Source organism: Triturus cristatus, chromosome 3_2 (assembly GCF_964204655.1).
Source record: "Triturus cristatus chromosome 3_2, aTriCri1.1, whole genome shotgun sequence".
NCBI classification, from domain to species: Eukaryota; Metazoa; Chordata; class Amphibia; order Caudata; family Salamandridae; genus Triturus; species Triturus cristatus.
This window is the reverse complement of record NC_140584.1, coordinates 779,584,800-779,596,550: the sequence shown is the minus strand read 5'-3', so window position 1 is coordinate 779,596,550 and position 11,751 is coordinate 779,584,800. Positions and strand designations below refer to the sequence as shown.

At 42.8% G+C, this 11,751-nt stretch overlaps 1 protein-coding gene across 1 annotated transcript; it reads right to left on the bottom strand.

Annotated features, from left to right (window-relative positions):
• Nucleotides 1–1,640: 1,640 nt before the first annotated feature.
• LOC146858105 (gamma-crystallin M2-like) lies at nucleotides 1,641–10,481 on the bottom strand. Its single transcript, XM_085646879.1, has 3 exons — nucleotides 10,360–10,481; nucleotides 9,763–10,005; nucleotides 1,641–1,967 (listed from the first exon to the last, which is right to left on the bottom strand). The coding sequence occupies exons 1-3, from the start codon at nucleotides 10,366–10,368 to the stop codon at nucleotides 1,695–1,697; spliced, it is 525 nt and encodes a 174-aa protein (XP_085503005.1). The 5' UTR covers nucleotides 10,369–10,481; the 3' UTR covers nucleotides 1,641–1,694.
• Nucleotides 10,482–11,751: the final 1,270 nt, after the last annotated feature.

Genomic DNA, 11,751 nt, shown 5'->3' with positions numbered 1-11,751 from the left:
TGCAGTTACCTTGCAGGTACAATGGTCATGATTTCAATGGTGCAGCAGGTACAGTGAAACCGGGGCCTAAAGCTCTAGGAGTCCCTGTAAACACTAAATATTGTAATATTGTACTACTAAACAGGCAGTCACAAATGCTGTTACCTGGTATGCAATAGGGTCATGATTTGAATGGTGCAGCAGATGCAGCTGCACCAGGGACAAAAGTTGTCATACCTCCTCTGAACATCATATGTTGCTATATTTTACTACTAAACAGGCAGTCACAAATGCAGTTATCTTGCAGACCCCAGGGACATCATTTGAATGGTGCAGCAGGTGCAGTGGCACCGGGCCCAAAAGTTGTCAGAACTCCTCTAAACACATTATATTGCTATTACATCAATTAATTCTATTATTTCCCTTTCATTTCATTTTTCAAAATTTTGCTAATACTTACCTGCACTATACCACTAGTAACTTATATTGTACAAATATTCTGCAAGCTACAACTTACAACAAAAACACTGTTTATTATTTATTAATCACATAGGTGAAACCTAATCCATTTACCAATGCGTGTTTCATTTTCCCTCTACTTTTGCCTTTTCTGGGAAACAAATTATCAGTAGGAGATCACAGCACATCTGTACATCTGCTGCATCAGCAATGTATTGCTTCAGAATCTTCTTTACCTTGTAAGTCGAGTAAGCCATCTCTGGTTAGTTAGTTGGGTAGCGCATAATTGTAACGCTGAGGGCATTTACATTCAAGATAATCAGTATGACAGGAATGCAATCTTTACATGGCATTGTGTGAATTATCTTTCAAACAACATTATCTTTAAAACTTTTTATAAGTAGCAACTTAAGTGAAAGGGTATGCTTTTTGCTTAACCCCTTGAGTGCCCCGCCCTTTCCCCGCCCTGTGCTGGCCCTTTCATTAGCGGGCGGGGTTCATGACGAGATAGTCTCGTCATGGGCACAGCACAACCGCGGCCCATGACGAGACCATCTCGTCATGGGCACTCAAGAGGTTAAATAAGATGAAATCTATATTTTGCCAATACAGCTCTTAAATAATGTAGTGCCCTCGCGATGATGCTGTGTGGTGGGAAGGCATATGTTTTAGTTGAAAGAATGACGGCATTTGTGACTTCTTGATAAAAAAAATTATGTTCTTTTTTTCCATCTTCACTACTTCTGGTTGGATCTTAATTTGGAATGGCTTCGAAGCCCCTCATATGATAATTTGATAATGAAATTGTCTTCTTATGGGGAAGCAAGGTCATGGTAGAAGCATGATTCCCCATTCTAGTGACTTGGGATGGTGAGTTAGCAACCTCCGGTCAGACCAAAGCTTCTTCTGCATAGAACTGCATAGCATGAATATCAGTGGGCCAACAGATCTGTCCAACTAGCTGAAGACTGAAAGAAGTGCAACTATCAAATCATACCATTCGTGCACCTTGATGGATGGTAGAAGATGTAGAAACATCTCGAAATCAAACATCCTACATTTAAGGAGTTCCATCATCTCACTGATAGCATCTACTCTTACAACCCATTAGTACTGCCTTCCTAAACGAGTGTTGTTACAGTGGACAGCATATTTTTAAAAGGACATTGCAAACATATTAAAAATGGACAAATTTCACTATACTTTATCCAGTACAGATTTTATTAACTAATATTGGAAGAAATTGTGATTAGCTATTAAATGTAATCCACTCGTCTGAAGGAGCCAATCCTAGGGCTCATGGCACCCCAGTCGCTGTAGCGCTTGTACTCCCCAGGCCTCAGGTAGTATTGACGTCCTCTGTAGTTGGGCTCCTCATAGAAGATCCAGTGACCATCCTGCACGTCACAGGAGTGGATGTCATTGAAGCGGAACCGATCAAATACATTTGGGCAGTCATTTGTGAAGTCCATCATCTGGCCTCCGAAGTCACCTTTTTCATAAACACGAATTCTGAAGGAGTCATGGTGCTTTGATGACAAAAACAAAGCAAAGGAAAAGTGTAAATATTGCTGTGAAAGGTTGCTATCCTTGTAGCTTGATGGAATTTTGTCACACTGTGCAACTACGTTTGATAATTGTACTGCATCGAGGTGTTACAAACCTTGTTAGTCTATTGTTAGTTCACTTTTGAATGTGCACTATTGTGATATAATTGACCATCAGCAAAGTTTGATGTCTTCATGCAAAGACAAAGTCTCCTCGTGAGTGTAAGTGGCAATTATTGTTACTATAGATCCCAGTTCCAAGATGCTCACCGCCATTATACTGCCCCTGGAAACCCTTTTGAATCTGATTCACTTCACTCCTGCCTACTATTGGTGTATGTCAGATAGAGTCATAGGAGGGAGCACGGCATGTGGACCTTGGCCATCTCGTAATCCACTGTCGGGTACTGTCACAGCGGGAGTAGGGAGGCAATATTTTGATTCCATGTGTGAAATGTAAGAATGCATCATATTTACATGTAGTTCACACTCAAATATTATTTGTGACTAAAATGACAATATTGTAAGGGAGGCGTTAGCATTCAAGAGCAAATAAGTGGTTAATGTGATATTACGATGCTAGTGATTAATGTATCTGGGTAGGTTGAAGTCTAACAATTGAATGTGAAGTTAGAATTTATTAGTAATAACCTAGGGTAAACATTATAACAATAAATTATATAAATTTGATCAACTACAGAGAAAATGTGCAAGCTTCATGTATCCCAGTGCATCTGTTGAGTTAGCTATTATTTAAGCCTAACGTGTGTTCATTTAATTTTTTGTGTGATTTATTTTAGCCCATGTTGCTTTCAGTGCAGGCACACGATGCAGTTAACATCTGATTCGTGCTTAGCCTTCAATGTGGAATGTTTTTCTGTCTCCACTGCAGGTGAGGATAAAACCTTATTACCTAGTACAGAGGAGATTTTGTTGGTTGAACTTGAGGTGAGAAAGTACAAAGTAGCATGAGAGTAATGTGGTAACAAGCAGGGGGATGAGTTCTCATGGAGGAGAAGAAGGATGGCCAAGAATGAGAAGCATCACTTATCTGTGTGAGAAGGGAGCTGGAAGAATCACTACTGGGCAATGGAAAAGTACTCGAGGGAAGGTCATGTGGAACATGTTCTTTCGAATGAAGTTGATATTGCTTGTCGATACTTAGGGGAGACAGACATCTTTAAGATTTCATAGGGTGTAGACCTATGGTTGTGTGGCTTTATGCTACTTGACCCATTCATGAAGTACTTCTACTAGAGACTTCACTGATGAAATTTTGTTTTCCTTTTTCCAAAACATCGGTCCATCATCTACTAGAAATAGGGTTCCCAGCTACGATAGTTTAGGGATGGGTTGAATTCATGTTACTTGTTGAGACTCAAATAAAGAAATTTGAGTTAACTTTCTTTTTCCTGTTTGTTTATTACATAATCATCAAATTAATCATCCTTTCTCTTCTGTATCGAGCGCATCTCTTCAGGAGATTTGGACAAGTTCTACTAACTTTGCATTTTTATATGCTCATGCTAAGAGTGGTTTATGTGAGCTTATTTTTGAACTTGTAATAAATCCCACTAAACGTTTTTCCAGTTGTGGACTCCGAGAGATGAAATAATTCTCCCTTTGCCTCTCATTCAGTTAAAGATCAGCTGGAATTAAGCAGGAGCAATATGTGAGGCTCCTACTTTTGTTGTCATGCTGCCAGAGCAATGAAGAACAGAGAAATGTTCAAGTAGTGAGCCTGTAACCAGAGATGTTTTAAGACATGGGCAAAGTGGGCTCTGGCCCAGGGCCCCAGCTTCTCAGGGGGCCCCCAGCCTTTCAGGGCCCCCGGATAGAGCCACCTCTGTTCTGAAGAGATGATGACCTTGAATAATGTTTAAGCAGATTGTTGCAAATTGCGTTTTTCTATCATTTATTTTTAATGTGTGAAAGTCTATTATGTACAATTTGCAGACAAAATGTGTTCATGTTTCATACAAAATCCATATAAAAAGTTTATTTTAAATCAGTACAGGACCTCACATATGAGCACTGGGAGGGTATGGCAGAGATTATTTGCAGTAATATTAGTGAGCTGCTGCTGTGTTACAATACTGAAAACACATATCACCATCCCTTAATATTAGATGTACACCCATGAACAAAGAGGGCATGGATGAGATGAAACTGGATCATAAAATCAAAGTTGTTCTGAACAGAAGCCCCCAAAATACATTTGGTCCAGGGAACCCAAAATCCTTAAAACGTCCCTACCAGTAACATTGGTTAGAACACATCTCAGAGCCATTGCTTTAAAAGGCATCTGATTGTCACCTTGTTCAAATAGGATTGAGGGTGAAGCAAACACAGTAAGTTAGCAGACCTGTGTCAATTATGATGTGTTGAAGTCTCATCCCAGTATAACTTCTACCCTTTGAAAGGACTCACTGTGCGACTAACCACTTTGAACAGTGCATGGGGTGAAGGATAAAACATTGTTGTTCATGAGAGAAATTCTAAGGTATGAGATTGGAAATCGCTCTATATTCAAGCACTTTGGTAAAAACATGTTTCTGCAACTGAACATGTGGTTTATGAGCAACCTGTTAAGTATAATGCCACTGACCTTTTACACTTCATCCTAATCAGAAAGCAAGACTTTTGGAACAATGACCCTCGGATTTTTATATGCTTCTCGTTCAGCTACCTTGGCAGCTCGAGTATCTCTTTCTAATTAGGTTCCGAGTTATTTAACACTTGATTTGTGTCAACTCGTTTTCAAATTTATATTGAGCTAAGGTTTAAAACATACAAACTAGGGAACGCTGCATACCGTATAGAAAACAAGAAGATTGTGACTGATGTTTGCACGAAGCTGATATCCCACCTTATTATAATAAAGCAAAATACAAGCAGGCCACTAACAGTATGTCATCCTGTGTTTTCTTTACTTCCGAAGATGTTTGACCCTTCCCATCGCACATAAAACTTTTTTCAAGAGCACTAACCCTTTTATTTGCTTAGTGGCACCTGTTGCATTTGCAAAACCTCTTCTAAAGGAATAGTGTTATTTGTTTTACTCTTCAGTCCAACTTTGTCCAGTTGTTAATAAATGAAGTAACTGAGAGCCCAGTTCTTAATGGTTTTCGTTCATCTATATTCAAATTAAGTGCACAAATACATTTGTGAGGATAAATGTTACATTCCTGTTGGCTATGACACTGGCTAATTGATTTTCTTTTAATAGGGAAAAGCTATCAAAATTGATTAATTTTTCTCACTGGCAAATCTAGGGTTAAAGGTGGGTATATGTAGTTGTTTACGTGAACCCAACTGGAAATGTTTCTGAAAACACCCAAAAACCTTGTAAGTATTTATCAACCATTTTCATGCAGTTTCCTTCACCTGAAACCCATGAAAACCTTCTATAGACTTGGGCAGGCAGGAGTGTACCTCCAAGCTGGACGTGTATAGAAACATCCGCAATCTTTCATATAAGTATACGGTTTCTATGGGGGAACTATATTCACCGTGATAAAACAACTAAAAGGTAAATTTGAAAAAGCATATTCAACCCGTGGAATCGTACCACTACTGCAAATTTGCATGCAGAAAAATATTTATTCATATGAAAACTTCTGGAAATGTGCACCTTTTGCAGATTTCCAAAAATATGTCTGGAGGTCTGTATTATTGTCTAAAAAAGCAGAATATGTGCTATAACTATTGCAGTAATCTACGCGAGCAAACAAAATCTCCTGCCATTTTTTATCTTTTGTTTTTAAAAATAGTCTTAAATGTCTGCCATTTGTGTGTGAAGTGTCAGACCGACACCTCTCCAAAATCTGGATTTTAGTGGACATGACCAACTTAAATGGACTATTTCGTAATGGATAGTGAATTTTCACACGTTTACATTGTGAAAGATTTTACATGATAGAGCATAAACATATCCTAGTTAGGCTGAATGACTTTGCCAACCAGGCAATTGTCATAACATTACAAGTTAGTGCAATCCAGTAAATACTTATAGGTTGCACACATTATAAATCCACCATCACTGCACATAGTACGTATACTCCGACATATTACTCATTATCCTGTCATGGTAAGGCATGAAATGACCTATACCTGGGAACATAAAAATGCAGCATGTAAGAGGACATGAACATGAATCACCACTACTATTTGCAACTTTACATCAGGGCATAACAAAAAAAGGGGAGCAGTTGGGTGCAGAATTTAAATGGGGCATCAAAACATCACCATATGAACACATAATTCTGCCAACCTCACCATCACATAGGGCACATCGCTCCTGCGCTCCTATTTCAGGTTATACAGTACTTGAGGCACCGGGTGCAAGGTGTAGAAGCACCTGGGTGCCTTTTAGCAGAAGTACGTAATCCTTGCCACCACACTGGGAGGCAGCCGCCCGCAATCGTGCAGAGCAGCTGCTGAAACCAATGCAGCAATCTTTAAAAAAAAAAAATACACGGAGTCTTCTTGCAGGCTTTAGCCCGTACGCCCAAATCACGGGACAAGTGCCTCCCAAGTATGAGTGCAACAAGGAGGGGAGGCACCCGCACAGCCCAAATTGGCAGGGAGACCTCCCCTTGCAAAAGGGCTTGCTGGCAGCAAGCGCATGGAAAGGCTGGTAGCGTTAGGGCAGCTTTGCTCCCAACCTCAGCGGCCCTCGGCCCTCGGTATGCTGAGCTGTGTTGGCACTGGCTCACCCCTAGGGCACTGAAACTCCTGCGTGGCTGGAGCCCGCCAGGCTCTGGCTCACTCCGGTAGTTTGGGCCCCGCCCCGCTCTGGGGTCAGCATTTTTGTGGCAACGAGGGAAGGCTCCCGCAGAGAAATCCCTTCTCCCATGTCACATGGTGACTCTGCCCTCCTTCCTCAGCTTGGGAGCATGCAGGTCGGGCTGAACTCCCTCGTCAGCACGGCAAAGCGTGTTGCCAGGCAATGCGGGGACTTCTTTGTGCTGGCCACGCCCTAGCTAGGAGATCTTCCCTGTACACGGCGCTGAAGGTAGCGGGTGGGGGCTTAGCCCAGAAATGACACCACAAGCCTAATGCACACAGAGGCGCAGTTGGCCACCATAAAAAATGCATGGGCTTCCAACAACTAAGGCCCCCAGTATACTAGGGCGCACTGAGATTCCCACTCGGGGAAACACACTGGAACATCTCCAATAAGAAGGCCCAGGAAGGCCTTCTAGTAACACAAAATGATGCACTTCACCATGCGCTAGGGTTTTCAAGGACAATGGGCATAACAGCACTCCTTGGAGAGCACTGGGGGCACCAAAGCAGGAGTGCTGGCCGTAATCCAGTATGCAGGGTCCTTTTGGATAGGTCAGCCCAATAAGTAAAGTCCCATGGTGCTTCCTCCTGACAGCATAATAGCTCCTCCTGCCAATGTGCTGTTTCTAGAGCCAACAGCATCTGGTTACAAGTCCACGCAGTGTCTAAAATCATCGGGTCACAGCCCCTGTAATTATACTCTAAAAGTATTTGTTCTGGGGGCACTTCAAACAACTTTTAGAAGTACACAACACCCCCATTCAATTCCCAGTCATGGCTCCAGGGCCACTACAAGGGGGTGGGCGGCATTGTGAAAGGCAGGCACAATCCTATTCAGGTGCAGGTGACAGCTCCTCCCACCACTCTAAATGCAGACCAGGCCTATTCAGCCCCACTATGAGAAACTCAGGAAAGGCAGGTGTCATGTTTCTTCCTTTTAGAATTGTTTACTTCCCAACCTTCTGGCTTCCTCAAGCTCCTTTGCAAAGCTCTAGATTCTTTGCAGTGGGTCTGGGAAGGAAGTTGCTGAGGAAGAAGACTTGTGCAGGCTGCGCCCTACCCTGCTCCTGTGTTCCAATTAATAAACAACGTAACTTATTATAAAGCGTTTAGTCGTACCTTACAATTTGGCGACGAGGATGGGATGTGGGTCAAAGTTAAAAGACCTTGGAAAGTTTGTAAAGGAGAATCTCAATTTTCTGAACCCTAGCTGGTTAAGAAGGTTTTACGAAATGCTGTACTTTTGAGTGATGGTAAGGTGTGGAATATTAGGAGGATTGCCATTTTCAGAGGCAAGGATGATTTTGTAACTTCTGAATTTCGTTGCCTTTTGAAACTTTTAATGACATTGACAGTCAAGCCATTACTTCAGAGATTTCAGAGTCTAATGTTCAGAAAGAATGTGTTCCTAATCCTAATCCTCAACAAATTGTGGATTACAATATTGTTGAGGGGGAACGAGGTGGTGGTGGAACATCTGAAAATGTTGAACCTGTTGAAAGTGTTGAACCTGTTGAAAATGTTGAACCTGTTGAACTTGAAAATGTTGAACTTCTTGATCCTATTACTAATGAGAATTCTGTTAGGGCAGCAAAAGGGCAACACTGTCAAGAAAAGAATATACTCTAAACCTAAGTGGTTGGAGGATTTTGTATGTTAATTTATGTTTATTAGTCTCTATTTCTTTTTATTTCATTTTTTTTGTTTCCTTAAGAAGGAAGATGTGTCATGTTTCTTCCTTTTAGAATTGTTTACTTCCCAACCTTCTGGCTTCCTCGAGCTCCGTTGCAAAGCTCTAGATTCTTTGCAGTGGCTCTGGGAAGGCAGTTGGTGAGGAAGAAGACTTGTGCAGGCTGCGCCCTGCCCTGCTCCTGTGTTCCAATTAATAAATGACGTAACATTTTAAAGCGTTTCGTCGTACTTTACAGCAGAACACACATCAACCCCCCTTGTGACTGTCTACAGTGAATGAACAACCCCAGCTCCGGTCAGTCTAAACCAGATGTTGAATACACAAACAGGCAGGGCACATAGAGTCATAAGCACACAGAAATGTCCACTTCTAAAAGTGTTAATCCTAAAATAGTAATAACAAACCCGTTTTCACCAATAAGCAGGATTTATTACTGCTATTCAAAATGTACCAAACATGGCCACGCTACCCCTTTCTATGAGAAATTACCACAATAATGCATTTCAGTGGATTCCCAATGCAAACCTATGAGAGAAGCAGCCACACAGCAGTGAGAAGCCAAATAGGTGGTTTGTCACTACCAGGACATGCCACACAACAAAGGCACATTTCATACCCTTTACCTACACAACAGCCTGCCCTAGGGACACCCAGGGCCTACCTTAGGGGTGACCTATGTGTAGTAAAAGGGGAGTTCCAGATGTGGCAAACACTTCAAATGCGTTGTCACGGTGGCAGTAAACTACGCACGCAGGCCAAGCAGCGCCACAGTCCTGGCACAGGTTTTAAAGGCTACTTCTGTGGGTGGCGCAGAAGCACTGCAGGCACACTAGTAGCATTTCATTTACAGGCCCTGGGTATATGGGATACCACTGTACACAGGACTTACAGGTAACTTAAATATGCCAAACAGGGGTAGACTAATCTTACCAAGTTTACAAAAAAGAGCACATGCTTTTTAGCACTGATCAGCAGTGGTAAAGTGCCCAGTCATAAAACGAACAAAAACAGGTCAGAAAAAATACAGCAGGAAGGCAAAACGTTTGGGGATATCCCTGCAAATAGGGCCAGTTCTAACCATGGCTGATTTCAAAATTCAGTTATTATGACAATGACCTTGCCAATAGATTTCATGGACGCTTACCAGTACATAAAAAAAGCAAATATGAAACAGCTTAAACATGGTTCCATTTTACCCTTATTGAAAAAGGTGTTTGCAGATCCCGCGCCCCACGCTAATATGTACAAAATATCAGCATACGCTTCAGTGGAAATTTTCAGAGTAATACTTACTTCTGGGACCCGACGGCAGGACCTGATGCAGTCATTGTAGCCCATCCAGCGATCATACTCGGGGTACTCTCCTCGCCTCAGTAAGTACTGGGAGCCCAGGTAGTTTGGGCGCTCGTACAGCATCCAGGGACCACTGTGTACTCGGACGGAGTTGCAGCGGCTGAAGTAAGAGTGCCGGTCAGAGCAATCCCCGCTGCATTCGTAGGAGTGTCCCCCATAGTTCCTGTCCTGGTAAAAAATGATCTGACAGGAAAGAGATTGCAGAAATTAACACATATTTGGCCTAATGATACCTGTAGCCATTGTTTTTCTGAGTCATCCTTTAAAAAAGGGATTAACTGACCATAAAGCCCTCCCACTGAGTCTCACACTTTAAAAAATATATAAAGTCACCAATTTATTGGTCTCATTAGCCTGTTACTAAAGAAATATGTGGGCATCTATTCAGATTTGCACACCCATAAATCCTGCTCCACTTACAGCCTTGATTCTGAGGTGAGATCTCTGGAATTGTTATTTGCCTTTTCATTTAAGCTATGTGGTGGAATTTCTCAAATGTATATGACAAAGCATGCTGCATAATATGTGTACACTTACCTTTCCCATGTCGAATGCTGGTGTTCCGGGGCTGCGGTGGTTGTAGTGTCCTGGTTTTGTCAGACTACGGCCCTTTTATATCCCCGTTTCTAAGCCTGCAGTCTCAACAAAGGGGGCTTTTCTACCCAGGAAGGTAAAAACGCACTGCTCGTTTCATTCGAATTGTTCCGAGAGCTGTTCAGCCTTTTGTGCTGCGCGGTTTGGCTAGAAAGGTTGAAGTTCATGGCAGCATCAGGGAGTAAGCAGCCAGCACAGCGTAAAATGGACGAGCGCGCTCTGAATGCAGTTAACCTATCTGTTGTGTTTTAAGGTCTACACCTGAATACAGTACACCTTGAAGCCAAAATCATTTTTATCAAACACGTCGCAGTGGGAAAACTGGCGCATTCAAAATAGCTAATTTACACATTCGAAGTGAAGTACGCGATCTACATATTAAACTACACTGGAAACAAAAACATATCATATATATTAGTAAATTGATCTCGCCAGTAAAATGAAAAGAAGCCATATGAAATAACGCAATTCACAATTAGGAGTGTTTCAGGGCCTTCAGGATCCGGAATTATCGGATTCGAAAATTCGGGGCCAGTATTTGAAGGACTGGTGACACCAAGGGGCACATTTACTAAAGATCAGGGCAGCAAGCACAGTTGTTGATCGGCGTTGAGTGAAAGGGAGAGAGCAGACATGCGACAAAACATGTCGCATTTCTGCTCTCTCCTTCTGTGACATACTGGGGCAGATTTATGTTCCCTGGCGCATCCCTGCAAATCAGCATGGATGCGCCAGGGAAGATGCGTCACGCAAGTTTACCCTTGCGCCACAATAGATGCGCCGCATTTACAATGCAGCGCATCGTGGCGCAAGGATAAACAGATGCGTGACGCATCTGATGGCGGAAGGGCAGCGCATTGCTGGAGTTGCGTCGCAAGCGCGACGCAGCTCCAGCAAGGCTCGGGGGTGCCCTATCGGTACAATGCTGCGTCAATCCTTACGCCTGCTTCAAGCAGGCGCAGGGATTTGACGCAGCATGGCCGGAAAAGTGACTGAGTGAAATCTTGTAGATTTCACTCAGCCACTTTTCGGAGGCGTTCCTGTGCCGGAACGCCCCCCCCCGTGAAGGTACGCCCACAAGTGGCACAAGCTTTACAACGTGACGCATCTCCCTAGATGCGTCACGTTGTAAATCTGCCGCAGCATGGCGCTGGCTTTGCGCCGCTGCTGCGTCACAAAAGTGACGCAACGGCGGCGCAAAAGTGACGCACAGGGCTTATAAATCTGCCCCACTGTTTGCAACCTAACGCCAACACAGGCACGCTTGCAGGGGTGTGGGAGACACTGAGGGGTATATTATCAAGAAACAGCGTTAAAAGTATCGCCGGTTTAGCG